The 25,183-nt window shown below is 41.7% G+C and overlaps 1 protein-coding gene and 1 long non-coding RNA gene across 2 annotated transcripts; one reads left to right on the top strand and one right to left on the bottom strand.

Moving 5' to 3' along the window:
* Positions 1–3,559: 3,559 nt before the first annotated feature.
* Positions 3,560–22,388, top strand: LOC144530286 (calpain-15-like). The gene is made up of 12 exons (XM_078269789.1): positions 3,560–3,723; positions 7,877–8,942; positions 9,595–9,803; positions 10,470–10,653; positions 11,480–11,703; positions 11,773–11,898; positions 13,175–13,327; positions 16,638–16,799; positions 17,460–17,680; positions 18,475–18,620; positions 20,037–20,215; positions 21,880–22,388. Exons 1-12 carry the CDS (start codon positions 3,560–3,562, stop codon positions 22,055–22,057), a joined length of 3,012 nt encoding a protein of 1,003 aa, XP_078125915.1. The 3' UTR covers positions 22,058–22,388.
* On the bottom strand, positions 18,401–24,771 carry LOC144530287 (uncharacterized). Its single transcript, XR_013503093.1, has 3 exons — positions 24,730–24,771; positions 20,064–20,220; positions 18,401–18,693 (listed from the first exon to the last, which is right to left on the bottom strand). It is a non-coding gene; the product is annotated as an uncharacterized LOC144530287 (long non-coding RNA).
* Positions 24,772–25,183: the final 412 nt, after the last annotated feature.

The raw sequence follows: 25,183 nt of genomic DNA, 5'->3' as shown, positions 1-25,183 counted from the left end.
ATCAGCAGGAGAGGAACCAGTAATGACTGTGGGTTTGGGTGGAATGATCAGTCCTGGAGTCTGAGGTGCTCTGATGGTGGTTACTCTGGCTGGCACAATAACAGAAGAACAGTCCTCACTTCCTCCTCTGTCTCTAACAGAGTAGCAGTGTATGTGGACTGTCCTGCTGGCTCTCTGTCCTTCTACACAGTCTCCTCTGACTCCCTGATCGACCTCCACACCTTCAACACCACATTCACTTAACCTCTTTAGTCTCTCCTGTGGACAGAAACACTGACTGAAGATCAGCTGCTGAAATCAAAGTTCAGTCTGTTCACCATCACACACTACAGACCAAACATTAATAATTTGTGCCAATAAATCACATGTCAATTTAAACATTCAAGCCCATCTATCTCTATGCTCCTTTTCACACTGAATCCAAAACATTCACTTTTTAGGTTTCTGCAGATTTCGGATGCCGATTTAAAAACAAGCCAACCGATAAAATGACTTTTGTTTAATGCAATCAATGGATTCTCTCAGACGTCAATCTCTGTTCATACTGTCACATAACAATGTGGGTATCGATCCATTAGATCTCGCAGCATAGTGTCCTCTTTGACAAACAATATACAGATTATAAAGACAACATCTGGGGAAGTACAGCAGTTAAACTGTCTGCTCTTTATCAATTACTCTTTACTTGTACTTCACTTTGTTTTTAATATGTATTATCTTGTATGTTTTGATGTAAAGCACATTATGATTCTATCTGTGAAAAGTGTTCTTTAAATAAAGCTATGCTGAATTAATCAGAAAGCAGCAACTATTCATAAGAAAAACTTAAATTCATGTTTAACAATTATTTTGTAATTCATCCATGCTCTATATGTTTGTAAAAACACTGAAGTATATGTTGCCATGTTTTGCTGGCTGTACTCTGCATTTTGCATGATTGAAGATGGGGGTCTAAGTGCTGCATTGTGTACCATGTGTTGTGTATTGGGTTTGTGGTGTTATGCCCCTGGAGGCCAGGGTGAGCATATCATGCTCACACACCTGCAAGCTATAATCACTTTGATGTTCCCTTTGTGTCACTACACCCTGAGGAAGGCTCAAGCCGACACGCGTTGGTGTATTTTTAATGTCTCGCCCTATTTAATAAAGGCCTTTTATCACTTTTTGTAACCAACCTTGAGTGCCTGGACTTGATTTTTTATAATAATTTTTCTTCCTTTGTCATGTTTAACAATGTTTACACATGTCTGTAAATCCAGCAACGTTATACTGTTAGATTTATAATGGAGTTTGATGGGGGGTAGATGGACCTAAACAGACATGTTTCAGTGTTTATCTGGCAGCATTCAGGACCGTAATGGGAGAAGAAGATATTCATCTTGACCGGACAAACGGTCGATACGTCCCGGCTGCTGCCTGGTGTCCTGTCCTGGAAATGTCTCTGGAGAAAAAGAACATTGTTCACTGCAGCGAGCTGAAGGAGAGCTGCACCAAGCTAGCCACAGTTAGCCACACTGGCTGGACCGGAAACAGGGAAGTTATCTTCAAAATAAAAGAGCAACACGGAGGGTGAGTAAGGTTTATAAATACTCACCATGGACAGGGCCGTCCTTTACTATGCAAGAGTTTGGTACAGATACAGTTCCATGTCATGAATTCAAGTAGAATTAAATTAATATGTTTGGACTAAATGAGCAAAGCATAAAAAATTAACCTCATTGATGGTTCTGCTGATTTTTTTAAATTTTTGTGGTAGAAAATTACAAACATGTTAAACACTATAACAAATATGTACAGTAACCCTGTTTTAAATTCACTGATTAAAATAAATAACCTCAATTTTTCTATGCATTAACTAGTTGTTTGAGTTTTGTGTTTTATGTTTTATTCTATGTATATTAAAAACAACTGCGTGCTGAACTTCACCCGACGTGAATGCAATACTTTTTTTTCTCCACCAAATCCAATTGTCTGTGTGAAGATACTTGTCAATAAAAACAAATCAGATTCATATTTAACGTATGTAATGTGTTACGGGGGTGCAGTCTTATTTCAGCAGTCTCTGCCAATGCCAAATAAGACTGCACCCCCCAACTCAGGATTGTAAAGTCTAACAATGACCCAATTAGCTTTACTTACATGTCGTCTAAAAGTCCTGAAAAGATTGTCATCGTCAGCCTTTGCAATCCTGAGTTTTTCACATTACAGACATTAAATATATATCTGAATTATTTTTATTAACAAGTATGTTTACACAGACGAGTGGATTTGGTGGAAAGAAATGTATTGCTCCGGCTCTGTGTACCTGCTGGCTATGTATGTTAGGTTGTAGTACTAAAACAACGTGTTGGTGAATAGTAGTTTTATTTTGAATGTTCTGACAGGAAGTGTGTTTTATTCCCAGCGGCTTGACAGTGATGGTGAGAGGAGAGCGGTGGTGACTCTGCACATCGGGGCTTAAATGAAAGAGGATGCATGGAGATCTCAGACAGCTGGCAGGATTATTCATCCCCTTCTTCCACAGAGTGTCCTGTCTGCAGTCAGGTGAGTCCAACTGTCCCCTGTCCTGCTGCTGTTTGTTTAAATGTGCTCATGCCGCTCTGCAGTTTCTCATTCAGCCAGCAGCTGTACTGCAGGTGCAGCTTACCTAAAGTCTAACTTCACTATCAGCAGGAAGCTTCTGCATTGAGGTCCAGAGAGAGGAATTCCCCTCTGGCTGCATGCATTCTTCAAACCACACACAGAGTATTCATTCACTTTTAATCCTTGGAATTATTTGAATGTGTTGATGATAATGTTTTATTTTGTCATTCAAAGACAGATAAAAGACAAACCAGACACAGAAGGAGACAAATGGTTTGAGATTTGATTTTATATTAATACAAGAAGTGATCTTTGATTTGATTGCTGATATCACAAAGTCTGCCATGACACGATTTAGGTTTTGATGCGATTTTATTCGGGCCCTGCGATCAATATGAGGCGATATCATTAATGTTTATTTAACGCAATTAGTTATATCACCTCACAAAAAGCAACTAACTATGATTTGACCATTTTATTACTGAGCTTCCAGACATTTAAATGAAAAAAACAAAAACAATTTTTAATATTTAGTGGGAATTTCAAAATAAAGGCGCATCTTAAAGATGATGATGATTTTTATCGATATTTTCTCTTTTAATCGATGATAGTGGATCGTTGATGATTGAATCAATGTATTAATCCAGACCAGCGTTGCACCCCTAATAAATATGTATTTTTAAACCAATCAATGAGACTGTCCTCCCCCGAAAAAACACCCACATAGTTTGTTCAAGCAGCAATTACGACTCATATTAACATGTAAATATTTAAGTTGATGGTTTATCTGACAAACAGTCCAAAACTAGATTTTCAGTACAATATTTTATGACAAAGAAAAATCTTTATAATTTAAGAAGCTGGAATCAAAGAATATTTGGGATTTTTGTAGAAACATGTGAATCCTTTATCGTAATGCAGACTCTCTGTCTGCCTCCTCCTCCTTCAGGGCGCTTCCTCCTGAGCCAGCGGCATCATGGGAGGTTCCACCTCCTCCCTCGTTGACGAGGCAGAGGGTGATGATGCCCCCCCCCGGGGTGCAGCTCTGCCCCCGTCCCCCATCATGGGATGTCTGAGGAGCAGCCAAAGCACCTCCCTCCCTCGGCAGATCCACAGACCCAGCAGGCACAGAGAGCGCAGGTACGACACAAACAAGCTGTCATCCCACAAAAACAGACCTTTATTAACATTTCTAGTGGCCGCAGTAGTTCAGACGGGAGCAGAGCAGGAAGTAAGGTGAGGAAGTATAAGAGCACCAAATGTCCTGGTGAGGAGGCAGGTTGGGGGTGAGACTGGGGGTTCATGTCCTGTTACAAAAGAAAAGGAAACCGAGAGTTATTTTTAACTTTAGGGAACAAATGGAGCTACGTCATGTTCTGCGGAAACAAACTACAGATATTGTTGTATGGTTTGGTTGGTCATCCCAACAAGGAAAGGGAAAACAAAAACTCAGTTTATCTTACCGTGATGGTCCTGAAGAGAAGTTTAGGATGAGATATTTGAGGGTTTCCCAGAGGAAATAGTTAGTGGAGCTGGGGTGTAATAACTGCAAAGTGATAAATCATCTGAAGCTGAGCTTCATCTGACAGATCCATCTCATTCCGTTAATAACGATTACAATACATGTCATTTAGCTTTTATCCAAAGTGACTTACAAGTGCTATATATGTCTGGAGCAACTAGGGGTTAAGTGTCTTGCTCAGGGACACATTGGTTGACGTATCACAGTGGGAATAGAACCCAGATCTCCAAAGGCATGTGTCAAATCCACTGCGCCATCCCCCGCTCCCCTCAGGTGAACCTGATGATGACTAATGACTTATTATCTCGGAATAATTCAAATTTTATTTATAGTTTCAAATCATAACAAGAGTTATCTCAATACACTTCACAGGTAGAGTAGGTCTAGACCACACTCTATAATTTACAAAGACCCAACAATTTGTATCTTGAAAAAAATGACTTTGATTTGAAAAGGAACTTGAAAACATATTGAAATAAAATTAAAAAAGCCCAAATCAGATAACGCATGCACGTAAATCGTGCGTAAAAAATTGTGGTTTTAAAAAGAATTTGCACTAATTTTGACCACCCTGGTAATATATAAAGACAGGTTAAAGGCCAACAGGCTGTATGTCTTCTCTGAGACGGTCCTATTTATTTGTTAACTCTACGTGTAAAAATTATGATTTATTTAAGTCATTCGACACTTAACTGTGATTGCTGAATGAAGCGCATGTATAATTTATATTCTACACTTATGTGGGCGTCCTGGGCTCCAGAATGAGGTCAGGAATTGTTCGATACAAAATAAACCTCAGCCTTCCCAAATTTGGTTCAACTCTCCAGTTATTAATCATTGCTGTGTCTCTGTCTCAGGCTCGGTGTATATTCTGTTTAGTGTAAGTCTCCTCCGCTGCCACGCTGTCCCAGAGTCCATCAGATTCGGTCCTAGCAGGAGTCAAGTTCCTCTCTGACAGGAAATGTAACGCGACCGGGGGAATCCCTGATGACTGGACTGTAGATGAGAGTCTGGAGAAGCTTTCCAGAGGGAGCTCCTCACATTTCGTTTGATGCATAAAGATCAGAATGGACCAAAAAAAATGATTTTGAAGTATCATTTCAAGTCAGACATCACTTGCTTTGAACTTCTCTAAATATCAGGTGTATTTGTGGAGTTTATTTTTAGATTTTAAACGCATCTACTTGTTTTCTGAAGCTGGAATATATAAGAAAAAACATCATATTGTATTTATCAATAAAACTAACAAAGCTGCATGTTATAAAACCTAATTTACATGATATACAAGATATGCAATTATTTTTTATTCAGCACCTTTTCAAAAGTATGGAGGCCCATTTACGCCAGTGTGAAAAAAAGAAGATCCTGTTAGTTATTATTATGAGAAAATTGCTTCAAAATGAGTTTATATCTTAAAATAATGAGGTAGTTTCTCTGCGTTATCAGCGGCGTTACCAGATGTCTCCTAACTCATTCAATATATCTTTGTTGATGAATATAGTGCCACTTCTCCCTGAAGCTTAACCCTTGTGTTGTCTTCCCATCGACTATTAACTTGTCTTCTTCCAGGTCAAAATTGAAAATTCTACGTTTTTGTCGCTTTTTTCAAAACTTTTTTTATTCATGGTCAATAAACCTAATTTATATGACATTATACCTCAAAAAAAGAAGATAGGAATTTTTTTGACTAATAGTTAAGATCACAGGATGTTGACCGAATCCCAGACTGGTTTAGTCAGGATACTGTTTTTGGGGGGGGGGCTTTTTGACCCTTATTTCAGAGTGACAGTGGATAGACAGGAAAGGTAGGAAAGAGATGGGGGATGACACGCAGCAAAGGTCAGCAGCACTTGAACCTGGGCCGCTGCAGGACTCAGCCTACTTGGGGCGCACGCTCTTACTGGGTGAGCTAGAGGTCGCCCCGACAGGATACTGGTTTGAAACCATTTAAACTGTTGTTTTTTTTTCAAATGCTATAAATTTGAATAAAACACCCAACATTCTATGAAAGTAATCATTATTTTTACATGTGAAGAACGTTGTATACATTCCATACAACATACATCTATGCATCCATGTTAATTTTGGGGCAATTTGGTTGAAAGAAACCCATATTTATGATATAAAAAACTTTGAAAACGTGTCAAATTTGAACCGAGGACAACACAAGGGTTAATAAGTAGAATAATATACTCCAGAAAAATATAAATAAATTCATCTGCCTTTAGACAGAAATAATAAAGTATGTATTTCGAAATTAACTTGAATAATTACATAAAATAAATAAAAGTGAATACAACCAAAATAGTGTCTGCAGCAAAATTAGCAAAGTATTTTTTAATCTTTCCTTTAAACCTTTTAGATACAGATTAAACAGATACAGATTTTAACTTTTAACTTTAAAACTTGCAGAATTACTCATCAGTTAATGTGTATATGTGTTGTTTAAGAGTATTTTGTAAGAAGTAGTTTTAGGAGTTTGTAAAAACCAACAAAGTATCTCTGCTTCATTCACTGTTTTGAGAAGAACCAGCATCACAGGAACACGTGCATCTTCGCAACAGTTTGCTCTGCAGTAACCCGTCCCGGTCGCTCTGCCCTTCAAAGTTTCCGGCTTTCTGCCAAAGCTACTTAAAAAATGTGGGCCAGCCTCCACACAGACGTCCCACCGGTGGCTCCTCCGGTCTGAATCTCTCCATGGATGCCACCACATGGATAATCTGCGTCTGGGCACAACGAGCAACATTAATCTTAGATGTGTTTTTGTACCAAATTCAGTGTTTTACAAAAAACTGAAGCGTCTGTAAACTGAGCTTGGTGGCAGCAAAACTGCTGGGAGAAATCATGAATATTGTATAATCTATCCGTGAATTTTAATTTCTCCTCCGAGCAAGTCACGGTATAGAAAAATGTTAATGCATCCGTTTATATTTGGATTTTTCCCCTCGTCTTCTTCAGCTTTCTCTTCCTTCTATCCTCCTGACAGTTTACAGCTACATGAAACCAGAGTTGAACTGAAGACAGTTCTCATATTTTTTACATTCTACTTGCTATCAGCAGAAATTAGTGGAGGTTATTATATGAGTGAGCAGGAAACTACCCTAAACCTTGAATGATTCTCTTGACACTTCGATGTTTTAGCATCTTCTAAAAAAAATATTTTAGGATGACAAAACATAAAAAATACTGTATTTTATGTATTAATTAAAGCAAAAATACTTCATGTTTATTGATTATGAGAGGGATGGCAGTCACTGATTAATACGGTGGCCCTGAAGGACAAAACACAACAGCATTTCAGAATACTTTATTTATCCAGCAACCTTTCAAAAGTATGGAAGCCATTTTCCACCAGTGTGGAAAAAAAGATCCTGTAAGTCATGAGTTCTTTTCTCGAAATAATGAGTTAGTTTCTTGAAATAATGAGTTAGTTTCGTTTAATATTGAGTTTGTACTTCGAAAACACAATAGAACACAACAACATTTCACCAAACACAACAGCAAAAGTAAAAAAACAAAACGACATTTGGTGAGACTCACACCAGAAAAGGTCCCTGATTCCTCCTCGCAGATTGGATATATGATATGAAATATGGAATTAAAGTCTGAATATATGGAATCAAGCCCAAACATATGAAATAAAAGTCTTAATATATTGAATTAAGTCTGAAAATATAAAATGAAAATCATATAATAGAAAAGAGAGAATATCATAATATCACACAGGATATATGAATCCTGTGATTCTGAAGTTTTGTGTTTTCTCTGCAGTTTCTCCTCCGGCTCGATGCCGATGCAGCGGAGCCAGTGGGCTTGTGTCTGTTGCACTTTCCTCAACGCAGCTGGCGCCCCCCGCTGCTCCATCTGTGAAGCCCCTCGGCGGAGACCCGACAGCCACACACAGTGGATGTGTCGGAGGACCAGCAGGGAGGGCGCTCGCTGGTCCTGCCCGCGCTGCACGCTTGCCAACCCCCCCGACAGCCTGGCCTGCTCTCTGTGCGGCCACGCTGGCACTCTGGAGTGCCGGCGTGGCTCGTCTGAGGTCCAGCCTCGGCCTCAGCGCTCCAGCAGCTGCTCCGGTCCCCTGAGGCCATCATCCGCTGAAAAACAGCCGGAGAATTCCGTTATGAACACCCTGGTTTGGGAGTGTTTGAGGTGCACTCTGCAGAACACCCCTACCTCTATGTCCTGCTCTGCGTGTGGCGGACCACGCAAACTGTCTCTCCCCCAAATCCCCGCCGACGCTTTGCTCATGCCTGAAAATCAAACGGGAGTACAGCATCCAGAGCCGGCAGCCGGGGCGCTGTCCCTTTCCATATCAACCGGAGGAGAGTGTTTACCGGTAGAAGCTTCGTATCCAAACACAAGCGTAGTGTCTTCAGGTCATAATAACCCTCTCCCCTGCAGCCGCAGAGAGGTGCCACCTCCAGAAGGTTGCCTCAGTCAAAGTCAAAGCTTAAGTCCATCTCCGTCCACACTCGCTGTCTCGCATCTCTCTGCCCAGCCGGAGCTGCTGGCCGGCCGACGGCTAAGCATCCTGAATGAGGAAATGTCTCCGCTGTCCCCTGCACCGGATGCCTCCGCATCGTTCCCGCTGTGTGTCATCCCCATCAACAGGCCAGCGGAGGAGGAGTGGTCGTGTCCGGCATGCACTCTCATTAATGAGGTGAAAGCCAAACACTGTGTGGCGTGCCACACTCCTCAGCGACACGCGGCGCAGCTGAAAGCCGCGCTGTGCCTCAGGAGGAAGAAGAGCATGCTGGTGGAGGTGCTGCGACAGAGCGATGAAGGAGAGGCCAAGGAGCTGTGGGAGAACATCGTCAGCTTCTGCAGAGAGGTTTGTACACGACTCCAAGCTGTCCAAGATGAACCTTTACGTTCACAGTGTTCAGCTTCTTCCTCCTTCACTTGGAAGTTTGAGCTTCAATGACTACGTTTACATGCACATAGTATAGACAAATTCTGACTAAGCAGTTTCTATTTTCTAACTGCAAATGAAATGATTACTTCTACCTCTTTTTTCAGTAGCGTTCTCTAGCCGTACAGTATCATATTGAAGGCTACTGAGTTGTCACATATTCACGTTTACAGCCGGGAAATCATCAATTCCTGAACCGGCGTGTACCATTGTTTGTTTGCCAGCATGGGCAACAACAATAATGAGCTACAGACAAACAATGTACGAAAAAAGATAACCCGAACATGCCACAAAATCAGAAAATAATTAATAACTTTTCTAATAAAATCATATAAAAGATCTAATACTAAAAACAATCTAGATGGCACCTGAAAACAACCATACAAATAACCCAAAAGACCCATCTTGAACAATAAGAATAATGAGAAAAACACATCAAGAGTCTAAAGTGTACTAAACATTTGCAGCTGACTTTCTACAAGTTTTAACAAGTGAATCTGAGTAATAAATCTAAGGTCTGCAACACACTTGAGGTTCAGTTGTTTCTGAGGTTTGATTGGCTCGTTCCCAGAATACCGTGACGTTTGTGGATGACAGCTTCCCTCCTGGTCCGAAGTCCGTGGGCTTCCCGGCGGACGACAGCGTCCAACATCGGGTCAGAAAGTGGCTTCGCCCTCGAGAAATCAACTGCTGCAACTTCAGAGACCGCCCGGTGAAGTGGTCTGTTTTCCGCACGCTTCGGCCGTCCGACATCCTGCAAGGGCTTCTGGGTAACTGCTGGTAAGTCCACGGTAGTCTTGTAATGCCAGACCTTACTCCATAACTACAGTCTGGCTACACCACCAATGCATTCTGGTATAGCAGGAAAAACATTCAGGGTTGTTTGCATTTCTTTAAACCAATCCCAATCGTCTTGGGCGGCGCTACGCTCCAGACGCAGCGACGGTGGCTCTGCTAAATAGTCTCGGGAAGGAACTTGTTCTGGTGGAACATTTGCACCCCGCAAAAGAAAATGACACAAACATGAAAATGTAAACAAAACTTTGGTATCGGCAAGATGGCTCTCCATCTCTTGTTGCCAATGAATGCTTCTGGTGATGCGTATACGATGGAGAACTGGCCAGCAGCAATTGTTTCATCCGTGTCTTTATCTTTAAATAAGCTTTTTCTATAACCAGTGGGCAAACATGCTAGCACATCCCAGTTAGAGAGGAAATGCCGTAAAGATATTCTTTGTAAATGTTTACAATCATTCCCTGAAAGAACCAAGCAAGTTGTTGCACAATCCAAAAGTTGCCATTTTCAGCATGTAGCTTGCTCGAAGTCTGCTGTTGTTTCCCGAAACGAAGGGAGTAGTGTATATGTAGCCTAAGAGGCTTGCAGCTCTTTAAACTTCGGATGGTTTCAGGGCTGTGAAACGGTGTCTCTGCATGTTTTGGAGAACAGGTTCCTGAGTGCCTTGGCTGTTCTGGCTGAACGACCCGAGCTAGTGGAGAAAGTGATGCTGACGCGCTCACTGTGTGCAGAAGGAGCCTATCAGGTGCGTCTGTGCAAAGACGGCTTGTGGACCACAGTGCTGGTGGACGACATGCTGCCGTGCGACGAGAGCGGCCACCTTCTCTTCTCTCAGGTGAAACGTTCGACTCCAAACACTCAACTCTTTGTTCACGTATCGGGCCTAAGTAAATATTTTACGCACAATTGATTTTAGTCCCCCGTAGTTCCATAACAAGGTATATTTTAGCTTCTAGTTCCCTCAAAACACACACAAAAGTACATGGACTTGCTTCAAAATAACAGACAGAGTGAAATGTAAAAGTGAAAAAGTACGAGGAACTGGCATTTGTAGAAAGTCACTGCAGCAGATGGGCTTTTTTTCAGTGGTTGCCATCATGGTCCACCCTGATAGAACTTTAACAAGATGTCTGTCCTCGTGTTGTACATTTCCCCCTATCTCAGGTTACCTAAATACAGCGCCACACATCAACCCAACATTGTTCAACACTGAGGTATACTTTATGAATGTGATCTTCTTCCTTCTCTCCAGCATGATAATTGTGCAAAAGAGAACTTACTTTGAGTCTTAGAGGTTGGAATTGCTGCCGAACACTGCGTTCAAAGTTCAAATTATTTTAACTTTGACCTTTTTCCGCCAGAGAAAGGGACTTGCGTTTGAGACTCTGACTTGAGTCACACTTAAATCGTACCCACAGTGACTTTATACTTGACTTGTGACTCGTCCTCAAAAGACTTCAGACTCGACTCAGACTCAAGATGCAGGATTCGTGAACAAAACGTCTGCGCTGCGCTTTGTGCCCTACCTCACATTTTTATCTCTCATCATGTGTACTGTAAGCGCCTTTAATGTGCAGGGTTCCTCTGCTCATCCCAGATGTGATTGTAAGGCTGTGGTACAGGAGATAATGACTCCTTTCTCCCTCCTGTTCCCTCTCCAGGCCCAGCGGAAGCAGCTCTGGGTGGCTCTGATTGAAAAAGCTCTGGCCAAGCTGCACGGCTCCTACTTTGCGTTGCAGGCAGGTCGCGCCATTGAGGGTCTGTCCACGCTGACCGGGGCCCCCTGCGAGTCGCTTGCCCTCCAGGTCAGCGCCACAAACCCCAAGGAGGAACCCATCGACACAGACCTCATCTGGGCCAAAATGCTGAGTTCCAAAGAAGCAGGGTGAGTGTCAGGCAATGTCTCTGAAAACACTGAAGTAGTTTTTAAACTCTTTTTCTTTTGTGCTGCTAGTTTCCTGATGGGGGCGTCGTGTGGAGGCGGTAACATGAAGGTGGATGACTCTGTGTACGAGTCACTGGGTTTACGTCCACGACATGCTTACTCTGTCCTCGATGTGAGGGACGTAGACGGTCACAGGTGAGGAGTTAAGTCTGTTTTGTTTCACAGTTTCCTGGGGTCCGTTTCAGAAAGCAGGTTTAGTGAAAACTCTGAGTTAGTTAACCCTGAGATGAGGGAAACAGAAAGGGAGGTTAATCAAACCTGAGAGAGGGGGAACTCCATCCTGTTTCAGAAAGAGAGGTAACTTAACCTCAGTCTGTTACTATGGTAACTGAGCCTGTGAACCTAACCTGGTCGGGAGCAGGTTTTCTTCTCTCAGTCTCCTCTCTCTGACACAGCGCTCTTTCATTCATTCATTCATTCATTCAGTCTGTAGCAAGCACATTTTAGACCAGTTTGTTATCTGCATGAATAAAATAAAACAGGGTTGGTTTATTAACTGTGTTAGGCAGACTATAAAACGTTTTTATTTCTCAAAACATGCCATTTCCTTTGGTCTACGAATCTTGTGATGAAGAAGCTGTATTACTTCTCAGGGAGTTAAACATACATTTGGAGATGATATTGAGGCCCTGACTATAGATGCATTTTTTGCATTTCCAGATAACTACCTATTTGAGCGGTATCGTTTTTCTTCCCAGTCTATCAGTTATATAGCCTATATAACCTTATTATCCGTCCTCATATCACTAACGTCACCCATTGTGGACATGCTCTACATCCCAGCACATTATTTGTGTCACATTAAGTTTTTTTGCAAACGTCAGTTTTCTTTACAACATTGGTGATGTGGAGCATATTAGTAAAGCCACTGTATAGCAAAGCGCAGTAGAGTGCGACTCGATCACTCTGAAACGTTTTTGTAGTGTTCCCCGGACACAAACCAGTAAGAGCCATTAAAAAGGAGTTCCACAGGATTGCAGGTGAATGATGAAATAAAAGATTAGGAATTATAATTCTGTTAATGATGGTGCTGCAGCCTCAGAATGGGATCAGTAGGTCTAGTACTTTTATAGATTATAGGTTCAATACCATTTCACCAGTAATATTATACTTATGATTAAATATTATATTAATACATTATATTGGAACTAACACATTTACTCTAGCAGCTATTTTCTCCCATGCAAATTCTCTCTCTTTTGTAGCAGCTGCTGTGTTGCTTTTTTAACTAAATACTATAAATGACTGGCCCCACAAAATCTGAAAATATTTCTCCCAGAGTTGAACCCTTTTGCATTCTGTAAACACATGACTTTACATTCGTACACCTTTTTCTTTTTAGGCTTGTTCATGCTGTATTTTGAAATTGATTTGTTCTAATGCAGCGTCTGACATCTGCTTCCTGTTTCAGGTTACTGCAGCTGAGGAACCCGTGGGGTCGCTTCTCCTGGACTGGCAGCTGGGCGGACGACTGGCCAAACTGGCCTCCATACCTAAAGAGGGAGCTGTGTGCCCAGCGAGCCGAGGACGGCCTGTTCTGGATGGACTTCTGGGATTTTATCAGGTAGATACGTGCAACGTAGCAAAACGTAGTTTTTTTAACTGAAACTGAACATGGCGATAGGTAAATGTTTTCTTGTTTCTTCCCGCCAATAAACATTAAATGCTACATGTGAAAGTAGGCAACTTGACCTCTGCATTTGCGAATTTTGGATTCAGTTCCTCAACCGTAGGTATCTTATGTGGGCATCTTTTCAGGCTGGCATTCAGTTTTTGTAGGTCTAGGCATATCCGTAAGGATCCGTCCTTCTTTGTGCTGTATGCCAGGCTGGAGCACCAGTCAGTGTGGTGTTCGACTTTCCGCAGAACATCTTTCTTTCCTTTCCGTAGACCAACTACAGCTGGTCCTGGTACATCCACGACACAGAACTTGGCATTTATCCATCTGGACTCCTTGTGACAGCATGGAATGTTGATGGTTCCAAAACAAGGGATCTCATGACCACTGTAAGCAGATAGTTTCAGGTTATTTTTCTTCAGTCTTTTATATGCATGTGCGTCCCTTCCGTACATCTGTCTGAATGTGCACAGTGGAAGAGTGTTCCCTGATGCTCCTGTGTCGATTTTTAACCGAAGTGTATGTCCATAGCCGGGTACATCAGGTGGTCTCACTTTCAGTATTGTGTAGGCCTCTTCTCTAGGCGATTTTCCTGTTGATGCTGTACATGCATTTTTCACTGATTGTGATTGAGTGGAATTGTCTCTGGTACATGTATTCTTCCTCTGGCTCCTGACTATCAACAACATCAATTTTAGATTTGTGCTGTAGCCTGTGTCCTTTCTTATTGGCCTGGTGTTTGTTTTGTGGTGGACAAGATTTACTTCTTTTCCTTGCATTCGAGTTTTGCTTTTGTTGCCCTCTGTTTTTTCTGCAGCATCTCGCCCAGTGTCCTTTCGCGCCACACACAGTGCATTCGTCATTGTATGCAGGGCACTGCTGCAGTTTGTGGGTTGTGCCACAGTTCTGGCATACCCGTCCTCTGTGTATTGCATGAATGTTTTCTGAAGTATATAGGCCAAGCTGGTTTAGCTGTTCATTCCCTGCCGATAAAGCTTCATATTTCCTTCCTTCTTTTAACACATCAGCCAAGGAATGGCCTTGAGGTTTGCTATACAGTTCATTCCTCAGAGCATCATGTTGCGTGCTAGCAATGATAAGCTTAATCAGACGTTCGTTCAACTCCTCATCGGTAAATTGGCATTTCAGCGCTAAAGTTCTGGCTCTGGTCACAAAATCATCTATGCTTTCATCCTGTTTCTGTCTGTATTGCATTAGGTGGAGTCTGTGTATTCTAAAGTTTACGTCAAGCTTCAACTGACCCTCAAAAAAGTTCTACAGAACGCTTTTTCTTGTCATCATCGCTGAGTCCGCTAGCATTCAGTCTTTTTAGTCCTTCATCTCCGATGCCTCGGCAGATCTTCGTAGCTTGTTTAGCTTCGTCCTCTATTTCCTCATCGTCTAGGTAAAGACAGATTTTCTGTCTAAATAGTGAGATAGCCTCACTCAGATCTGGATCGGACCAGTTCATCGTCAGCAAATGTGATGCCATTTTGTCCGTGTATCAGCGTCTGCACACACTTGTGTCACTCCCCTTAGCCACCTAGCTTGCCCCCGCTAGCTGCTTAGCTTGCCTAGTTCTCACTCACCAGGCTGGCGATAGCAATATTATCCTTGGACAATTTCGCCCAAGACTCACGTCAGGCACAGAGCGGGTCTTTCACCGCTGCCACCATGAAGTATTATTGAGGAGTCAATGATGAGGACTTGAGGATGAATCCAACGTAACTTTACTTCCCCTTACTTTACTAGGACACATTACACACATGCAGGTACGACTACACAACTCCTGTAGTGCATATCACTTCGCCTAGGGTAGTAATCTAGTTCCAAATAACATATAACAGGAATGAGTTTGGTATTTCACATGGGGGGGTCAGACGTCAGGCTGCATACAGACAGTTGAGTTTCTGAATAAAAATAAATATTTTTGGTGCAGAGTTTTGAAATTCATGTTAAGTGCAGGCAGCCACAAGAAGGAGTTATTGGATTGGATGGTGCTGATGTTAAAGCGCAGTCATTGTGTTTGTTTTATAATGACACTTGAGTTCATGATTTTAATCATTTTTTATTTGTATTTTCGGGTTTACATGACAGACAGTTGAATTCCTGAATAAAAATAATAAATCATTTTGGTGCAGAGTTTTGAAATTCATGTTACTCCCCCCTAGATTAGATTTAGCTAACGTTAGATATTTACACAGCTAAAAGACATATTTATCATCATGGAGATTAGTTTTATTAGGGTGTTCACGTACGTTAGCTGATGTTAGCTTCTCTGTGTGGCAGATCTCACGAGAGTTTGGTCCTGAGACAGAAACACGTCTCAGACAAAGTTACTTTTCTCCTGATGTGTCCGTCTGAAAAACCATTTTAGTGTCACAATGTTCTGGAGATATATGGCTTGTTGAGGTATGGCTCCAATATTTACTTTGGTGACTACGGGGCGAAAGGATCGCTCATAATCTGTGTTCACGTACACTTCTCCCGTTGGAATCAAACACTCGGACCTGCTGCTAGTCTCCTAAAGAGGCGTGGTCGTGGCCGAGCCCACGTGGCCCAGATACAGGAAAGTACTCTGAGTTGGAGCGTCTCGATACTAAACCGTCTCTGACCGTAGCAAAACAGTCCAGACGGACTAAGTCAGAAAAGAAAAGCCATATTAATTAGAGACACTACACACAAAAACATAATTTTCAATTTTAAGTTTTGGGCTATTTTGCTTCCATAACAAATCTTCTTTCAGACTAGTGGGGAAAAAAAATATCCAAAATACACACTAAGGTGTTTATTTTTCTGCATTTTGTCTATTTGTGTCTGTAGATTTCTCCTAAATTCACCAAAGATTAGCATTAGATAATGCCTCATTTGCGTATTTAAACATAAAAGTTTTCCCAAAACTCGTAATACAAAAAAGAATTGTCTTAATGTCAGTTATCAACTGTGGAAGTCATAAATCTCCACTTCACTAACATACACCAAACTTAACTCTTTGATCCCTCTCTACATTCTGAAGCTTTTCACTTTGTTCAGATATCATTCACAGCCTGATTTATACAGCATTTTATATATAAAAACAAGGAGGAAATGGATTTTTTTTATGGCTGTTGACAGTATTTTGTGATTAAGTGAGTGAGAAAAAGTGATTATCCAAAATCCCCTCTGTAAAAACCTTTGACACGTCAACCAAATGAATCTTTATCAGATGTCTTTATGCGGTCACACATGTCTATGAGTGTGTGTTTGACCCTGGCAGGTACTTTGACTCAGTGGATATCTGTAAGATTCACTCCGACTGGCAGGAGGTGCGAGCGCCGGGCATGTTTCCCCGAGGAGCCGACGTCCCGTTGACGGTGGTGTCCATCACAGTGCTGGAGAGGACGGCCATGGAGCTGGCTTTATTCCAGCAGGGCAGCAGGTAGGACAACGCTACACCTGCCGCGCACCGCCTCATACCTGTAGCTACACGCAGGGGACTCGAGTCACATGACTGACTCGAAATTTGAGGACTTGAGACTTGCTTGACTTACATTGATAAACGAAGAACTTTGACTTGAGGACTTGAAACTTGACTTGGACTTGAGATAGATGACTCGAAAGAACTCTACAAAGTAATATTTGTTTATTTCAAGATATTGAGAAGTTACGTTTTGTGTCTGATGTTTTTATAAAAGAAAGTTCAAATAGTTTTTAAAATGACGTCTCCTCTTTCTCCCTTGTTGAGAAATCCAGAATCTAAAGTCCTCAATAGCTGCAAACGTTCTCTATCTTAATAAGACTAAAGTAAATTTGGACCGCAGCGTTTATAGCTTCCTTTCTCTCCTCGTCTTAGCACATTGTCTTCTTTACTGAAAAACTTTTGGAGTCAAATTTGATTCATCATGTAAAATTCGGCAAACAAAGAAATCATTTGTTGTGTCACCTTTATGGTGTTACCTTTATGAGTCAGAGAGTCCTCGATTATGTGAGACATGGTGCAAACAGTTAAGGTAATAAAAGAAGTAGATACAGATGGCTGTAGACTGATCTGTGTCTAAACTCAACTTGTCTCCGTTTCCTGTGTCTGCTGTGTCTTCAGGCGATGGGACACGGCAGAGAGCCACCTGCTGGATTTGTGCGTGTTGTTGTTTCGGGTGTCCTACGACAGCTCGGGGGCGCCGACGCTCGGCCGTGTGCTGGCTCACAGCCGCCGCTCAGTGAGGAGGTTTGTGGGCTGCGACGTCATGCTGGAGCCGGGAGAATACGCTGTGCTCTGCTGCGCCTTCAACCACTGGCACAGCGCCGGCACGGAGGCAACTGGTAAGAGCCCCAACATCACGCGGTTTCTCATTAAAAGTGTTTATGCCAGGGCGACCTCTAGCTCACACAGTATGTGCGGCCCTTTGCTGCGTGTCATCCCCCATCTCTCTCCCACCTTTCCACTGTCACTATCAAATAAAGGGATCCAATTAATTCCCAATGTCCCTAAATCAGAAACATGTCCAGTTATTATCCACTTAAAACATACATAGTTAACCCTTGGGTTGTCTTCTCGTCGACCGTGCACTTGTCCTCCCGGGTAAAATATGAACACCTTTTTTAGGCTTTTTTCAGAACACTTTTTCTGATGTTTTATCCCTTTCTTCAACACTTTTGACCACTTATTACCACTAAGTTTACACTTATTTTTGGAATTCATGGACCTCATTTGAAGGAAATTATACCTAATTTCTGAGTTAAAAAAGCAGAAATTATGAATTATTTAGACTAATATTAGAGAATGTATTTTGATGGATAATCAGAGACTTCAAAGAGTCACATGAGGGTTAAGCTTCTTACCACAGGGAACATATAATATAAGAGATGCCCGACAGTGGGTGCAAAAAGAAACAACCTTTAAAATGTGCATTTGGAGCGAACAGCTTTCAAGAAAGCAGAAACTTCAAATAGTGAGTTTTAACTATTCTGAGCCATACGTATTGCTTGTCTTATTCTCACGTTTGTTAGCAGGAGTAAAGAAGTTTAATAAACAGACTGAGAGCTGAAATGTTATTTGCAGCACATTGTTTAAATGTCTTAATAAGCCACTGATACACAGTGTTGTGTGTTTTCAGCGAGCTGCGGTGGATCAGAGGAGCCCGGTTATATGCTGGCAGTCTACAGTTCCAGACTGGTGATGGTGGAGACGGTCACAGCCTCCAATACCACCATCGCCGACGCCGTCATCCAGCTGACGGAAACCAAAGGAGAGAGACACGAGGTAACGCTGCAGTCACTCGGTCAGCTCGTAACATCAGTGTGACCCGCTGATGGTGTTCAGGTGGTACTAAAGACTGGACCCAGGGTTAAGAAAAGAAGAAAGATGCTTTATTGGTCAATAGTTTTCACTCCAAACTCGTCAAATACTGACTCTTGGTTTAGTGGCTCTTAAGCTGCCTACACATGATAATCGATTTGTACACCACTCTGCCACCACTAGGTAGGGCGCAGAGCAAAGCGCAGCGCAGGTAACGAGCTGTTATCTCATTGGTTATCTCATTGGTCGCTCTTTCCAAAGGTCAGCGGCCGGCAACTAGTTTAAAGTTGAAATAATTTTAACTTTGAGCGCAGCACAAAGCAGCAAATCCGAGCGGTGCACAACGCCAGGGCTAGCACAGCGCATACAGTAGTTGGGTGCCACCGCCCTCCCCTGTAGGAAATCAATGGAACGGCTGGCGCAAAGCGCTTTTGCCGCCAATCATGTGAAGGCGGCTTAAGTGTAAGATGCACAGACGCACAAGCCACCCTGTAGCGTCTGTATCGACCGCGGCGCTGTAAGATGACGTAGTATGAAGAGCGACAATGGTAGAGAGTAGTATGAAAAACTGGAAATGACTTTCACCCAGGAGACCGGGGTCCGTGCCCCGTTCTTGTCCCGTGTGTCATTCAACATACATTTTGTAACCCCACCCACGATCTAAGTGGTTTTACCCTGCACGTTTAAAAATGACGCCAAAGGGGTATGCAGAGCATCAAATATCGCCACAGATGGGATTATATTGGAGTTAGTTGAAAGCCTTCTGCGTCTGACTGAGACGCTAAAAGAGACTTTCATGCGTCAGTAACTAATACCAAAAGCTCCTGACCAAGAGACTGTGTTGGTGTATCAACACAAGCAACTTTGACACAAGGCAGTTTAAAAATGCTTCCCTTCACATATCCCTTCTAGGTACCACAAAGCTCGGCATTTGTCTATCTCTCTCTCTCTCTCTCTCTCTCTCTCTCTCTCTATTTATCTCTCTATCTATTTATCTATCTCTCTATCCATCTATCTAGCCATCCAAGGGATGTTAACGATTAACTGTTTAACTGACAGTATATTGACCGGTTAATTTCAGTTAAAACAATACTTTTAAAGAATATTTAAAAAAATAAATAAATAAAATAAAATGCTAGTTAACTTGCTTGTGCTAATTTTGCAAGAGCAAACCTACCACACACACTACTGTATATCCACACACAGCACAAATCTAAATTGGCTACAACACATACTTTTACTTTAACTACTTTATGTTGATAATACTTTTACTTCAGTGAGTTTTTGAATGCAGTACTTTTATATGTAACCGAGTATTTTCACAGTGTGGATATAGTACTTTTACTGCAGTAAAGGCTCTGAATCCTTCTCCCACCTCAGGGACGAGAGGGGATGACCTGTTACTACCTGACGCACGGCTGGGCGGGACTCATCGTCATGGTGGAGAACAGACACCCGAGACATCACCTCCACGTGTCGTGTGACTGCAGCGACAGCTTCAACGTGGTGTCGACGCGCAGCAGCCTGAAAACCATCGACAGCATCCCTCCTCTGCACAGGTTCACTGCAGCACACATCACCGCCCAAACAACAGGCCGTCAATCTTTTAGACCGACAGGGAATTACAGATGATAAATAATGAATAGTTTAAGATATCTACAAAAGACAAAGGGAGAAAAAAACAAAGACTAGTTTGTCTGTTTTGTTTTATAATAAAACTGTGGGATTATTAATGTTTTGTCAGACAGAAAAGAGATTTAAGGAAGAGACTGTTAATATTTTTGATGTTGTTTCTAGTGGCGGTGCCCTCTAGTGGCAGCTGTAGTTCTGACGGGAGCAAAGCAGGAAATACGGTGAGGAAGTATAAGAGTGCCAAATGTCCCCATAAAGAGGCAGGTTGGTGGGGGGCGGGGGAGACTGGGGGTTCATGTCCCGTTTGAAAAGAAAACAGTTATTTTAACTTAGGGAACAAATGGAGCTACGTCACATTCTGGGTCACTGTGGTAACCTTCAGGAAGTGAAGTCACGTCTGATTTGAACCCAAACCTCCATCTTTTTATCAACTTAACCCCAAAACCTAACCAAACTGGGACCGTTCCTCAACGTTAACCACGTGTAAAACAGCGACAGATACCTTCTCTGGTTTAGATATGAGGACGTGCTTTCCTGCCATCGCTAGATGAAACGCTCCTGTGGGTCATATTAGAGGAGAGGAACAAACAACGTATGGTTTGGAGGACTTGTTGACTTTATTCCTTGGTTACTTAACACCACTGCTTGAATGTCAATGTCAAATTTATTTATATAGTACATTTAAACAACTGTGGTTGACCAATGTGCTGAACAAGACATAAAATTCATAGTTACAAATAACATGAAACAACAAAATGCATTAAAAGACATTTGACACCCAGACTCAGCTAGGACCAAAGGCCAGAGTAAAAAGTTGTGTCTTTAGCAAGGACTTAAATGTATAAATAGTCTGCCCCTCTCAAATATTCATTGGAATCAAAAGCTTGATCCCCTCTACTTTTTAGCCTAGCTTTTGGGACATCCAAAAGCAAGCGCTTGGTTAACCTCAGTGTTTTGACTGGTGAATAGTGATGTAAAGGTCAAGCCAGATACAAAGGGGCCAAACTATTTAAAGCCTTGAAGACAAAAAGATAAAATCGATCCTGAAACATACAGGAAGCCAATGAAGAGAGGCCAAGACAGGTGTTATATGTTCCCGTTTTCATGTACCAGTTAAAAGGCGAGCAGCTACATTCTGTACTAACTTGAGCCGATTTAGTAATGATTGATCGATCCCCAAGTATAAGGAGTTGCAGTAGTCTAACCGAGACGTAATGAAAGCATCCAGCCATCCATGTTTTGATATCCTTTAAGCAGTCTAACACAAGCTGCGCAGAATCTTTAATTGTCGTTTTTATCTGCAAATAGATTTGCACATCATCAGCAAAACAGTGAAAAGCAATATTATCTTTCTTAAAAATGGACCCCAAGGCTAACATACAGTATATTGTGAGAAAAGAGCAGGGCCCAGAATGGGAAATAGTAGATATAGACTACAGTACTATGACATTGTTTGTAAAATAAATGTAATGTAAAAAATAATCCAGATAAAGCCAGATAAACTTGCATTTGAATTACATTGAACATCCAAATTATTATATAAACATATATTAATATGTTGGATGTGAAGGAGGCTTCTTTTCTCTCTCAGACAGGTGCTGGTGGTTTTGTCTCAGCTGGAGGGAAACGCTGGGTTCTCCATCACACACCGGCTGGCTCATCGAAAGGCCGTCCAGGCTTCTCTGGGTAACTGGAGTCCCTCGAAGGCAACACACAGTCCTGCCCTGAGCCCGGAGACAGCAGGTCTGCATCAGCCGCGACCCCTCTGATGGGAACTCAAAAACTGGTTCACACACTAACACATGAGATCTCAACATGGAGGCAGCTTCTTTAAAAGAACCGCCGAAGGGCGTTTTCACACCTATAGTTTAGATTCCCCCGTTGGTTCAGTTTCGTCTCACACGGAGAAACATTCAAGTGAAATAAAATGTGTCACTACAAATCGCACAAAAACGTTCACTCTGGATGGTTGGATGTGTCTGGGGGCAGGAGCAAGAAAGTAAATACAGGAAGAAGGTCCTGTGTTCTGGACGTTTCCATGGTCAAACCAGCCCATTTCATTTAAATAACCAGACACTGTGTCTGTTCTGCTCACCGACACTTCGCTCTGCTCTGCCGGTGTCTGTCTCCAACTTTAGCAGCAGCTGCTGTGACCACGGAGATGCGAGTGACGGCAAGCTTGACTGCAGTCTGTTTCTGTGAGAGAAACATTAAAGCTGCTACAGTTTGCTGCTCTGCAGCATCGCAGATTGCTAAACACACCTGACTGCAGGAGACATCAGCTCAGACTTGCAGAGTATACATAGTCGGGGCGGTTCAAGGTCTGGTCACGTTCTCACCTGCCCAAAGAACCGCACCAAGCGGGGAAACCAACTCTAGTGTGATCCAATCGAACTAAACAAGGTGGGTGTGAAACCTCGCCAACTCTAAACGAGTTGTGCTTGTTTGACTCATTCGACTGCTGATGAAAAACTTTTTCCTTTTACATTTTGAACTATTCTAAAAAGAGACATTCTTTACAGCAAGCAGGCAGTCGGAGCTCCTCAGAGACAGAAATAATCTCACTAGTTGAATTAAACCTCAATGGGCAGAACAAAGCAGCCACAAAGCTTTATATGGCTACATTATGGTACACAGTTAGAACAATAGAGAGGTGGAACAATGGGCCATCATCTTTCATAGGAACTATTTCTTTTTTGGTTTGTTCCTCTCCTCTAATACGACCCACAGGAGAGTTTTCCGTCCTCATATCTAGACCAGAGAAGGTAACGCTCGAGGTTTAAATGGTGCATTCCATTTACCTCGGAGCTCGGAAGTTGAAGCTGGGAATGACGTCGCACCCGAGTTGAATGCGTTCCATTTACAAGTCTGATTTCATTGTTTTTAGCTCTAGCCAGGTTATCCGTGGTTAGTAATGCCAGTTGATAAAAACGCATTACGCTGTTTTTTGTGCATACAAACAGCGTAACAACATGTCCACAGATAGAAGTTGGACAGGACTGTGTGTACGGCTGATTTAGTGAGACACAAATAACACAGAAGTGCTAATAACTGTCTGTTACTACAGCTTTCACTGCTGTTGATGCACGGAGCAGCGATGTTAGGTTTTTAGCTCGGGGTACTTGGTGGTTGTCCGAGTTCCAAGCTCGGAAATCTGAGGTCGGGGGGCGTGTTTCCGACTTTAACCTCGGAAAATCAGAGTTGCGAGTATAAGTGGAACGCATTATAAACACATGGTTAACATTGTGAAACGGTCCCAGTTTGGTTAAGACACCAAAACTACTGAGTTAAGTTGATAAAAAGATGGAGGTTTGGGTTCCAATCAGATGTGACTTCACTTCCTGAAGGTTACCACGTGACGCAGAACGTGACGTTTAGTTAGAAAAACTCTTTGCGAGAAACACTGAAAGCCAGATGTTCAATACTCGTGTGCTGGCTCACAGATCCAGAAAGATCTCTTAAAAAGACTTAATATTGACACTTAAATAATGCTACATACAGTCCATACGTTAATGCTTATAATCTGTAGTAAACATCCTGTTGTTTGTTTGTAATTTGGGTGTGATTTGATGATTTTAAATTTGATCCTGTAAATCAGAAAGTGGGATTATTTCTGTCTTCATAGCAACAACAGAAGTTACACATTCCTCCACACAGACATTTAGAAACTGTTATTAGATTAGATGTTATTAGTGAAGACATGACGCACTTTATATTTCACAAACACATTTCCAATCACAGGCTTGTCTTCAGGTCCAAACTGTCCTAATTGCACTGGTGGTAGATGAATAGAAGTTATTTAGTTAGTTGTGTCTAAACACAGTATTAATAAACGTGGTGTTTATTCTCCTCAGTCTTCTTCACGTAGGATGTTTAAATAAAGTTTTAGATTTGAAACTGGCTGTGTGAAAGCATTAGCACTTTATAAACTTTAAATATGCTGGACTCTCATGTTTTAAAAATTGCACAGTAGAGAAAAAATATTTTGTGCTTATTATTCCAAAATATCATTATTGTTAGAGACATAAACGTATAAACTATGCAAATGTTTGAAAGCTGTTATGATGCTTCATGAATTAAAACATATCTCTTTATCTTTGGCTCATCTGTTATATTTCACTGTGTATTCTGCTGTGATTATTGTGTTGTATTTGTTTTGATAACATTTTTATTATTGATATTTATTTATTTGGAAACAAAGTTAATTATTTATATTTTATTCTTTTTTTATAACTTTTTTTTATACCAATGCATTTATATTTTATTATAATTTTATGTATTCTTTTAAATGTCTTTATATTGTAACGTCCCTCAATAAGCAGCCGGTGAGATGTTATAGCCAGTTTACTGTCGGTTTTATTACTGACTTGAATACAGGTTACTGTGGGCCATAACCAACACCAAAACAAAGAAACACTTCAGTGAAATACACGTTACTCACACATTACTCGCACACCCCGCTAGCCTCCATCTTCCACCTCTCCTCACTTCCTCTAGGACATCACAACAGCCACTCCCCCTTAGCTCTCAGCCAACTACAGGTGTACAATCTCCTGCGGCTCACTCTCATAGGAAGATGACATGTAGACAGGGTTCACAGCGTCTAACTCACGTTTACTTCACTGACAGGCGGAAATCTCAGAGTTTAACTCAACATCTCTAATCTGGCCCCAACTACTGTGTATAAACCGTGATACTCTTAACATTTTAACATTAACATGAAGACATTAACCTGGAGAATTAACACAGTCCGTTAAAATATTTTATTTTTATTTTATTTTTATTTTAACATATTTTATTTTTTTCCACAATAAAAAAAATAAAAACGAAGACTTATTTTTCACCGTTGATCTGACATTGGGCGTGTCTCACGACGACGCGATTTACGTCACAGA

Source organism: Sander vitreus, chromosome 15 (genome assembly GCF_031162955.1).
Source record: "Sander vitreus isolate 19-12246 chromosome 15, sanVit1, whole genome shotgun sequence".
Classification (NCBI taxonomy): domain Eukaryota; kingdom Metazoa; phylum Chordata; class Actinopteri; order Perciformes; family Percidae; genus Sander; species Sander vitreus.
Note: the sequence above shows the minus strand (reverse complement) of the source record. Positions and strands in the feature narration are given on the sequence as shown.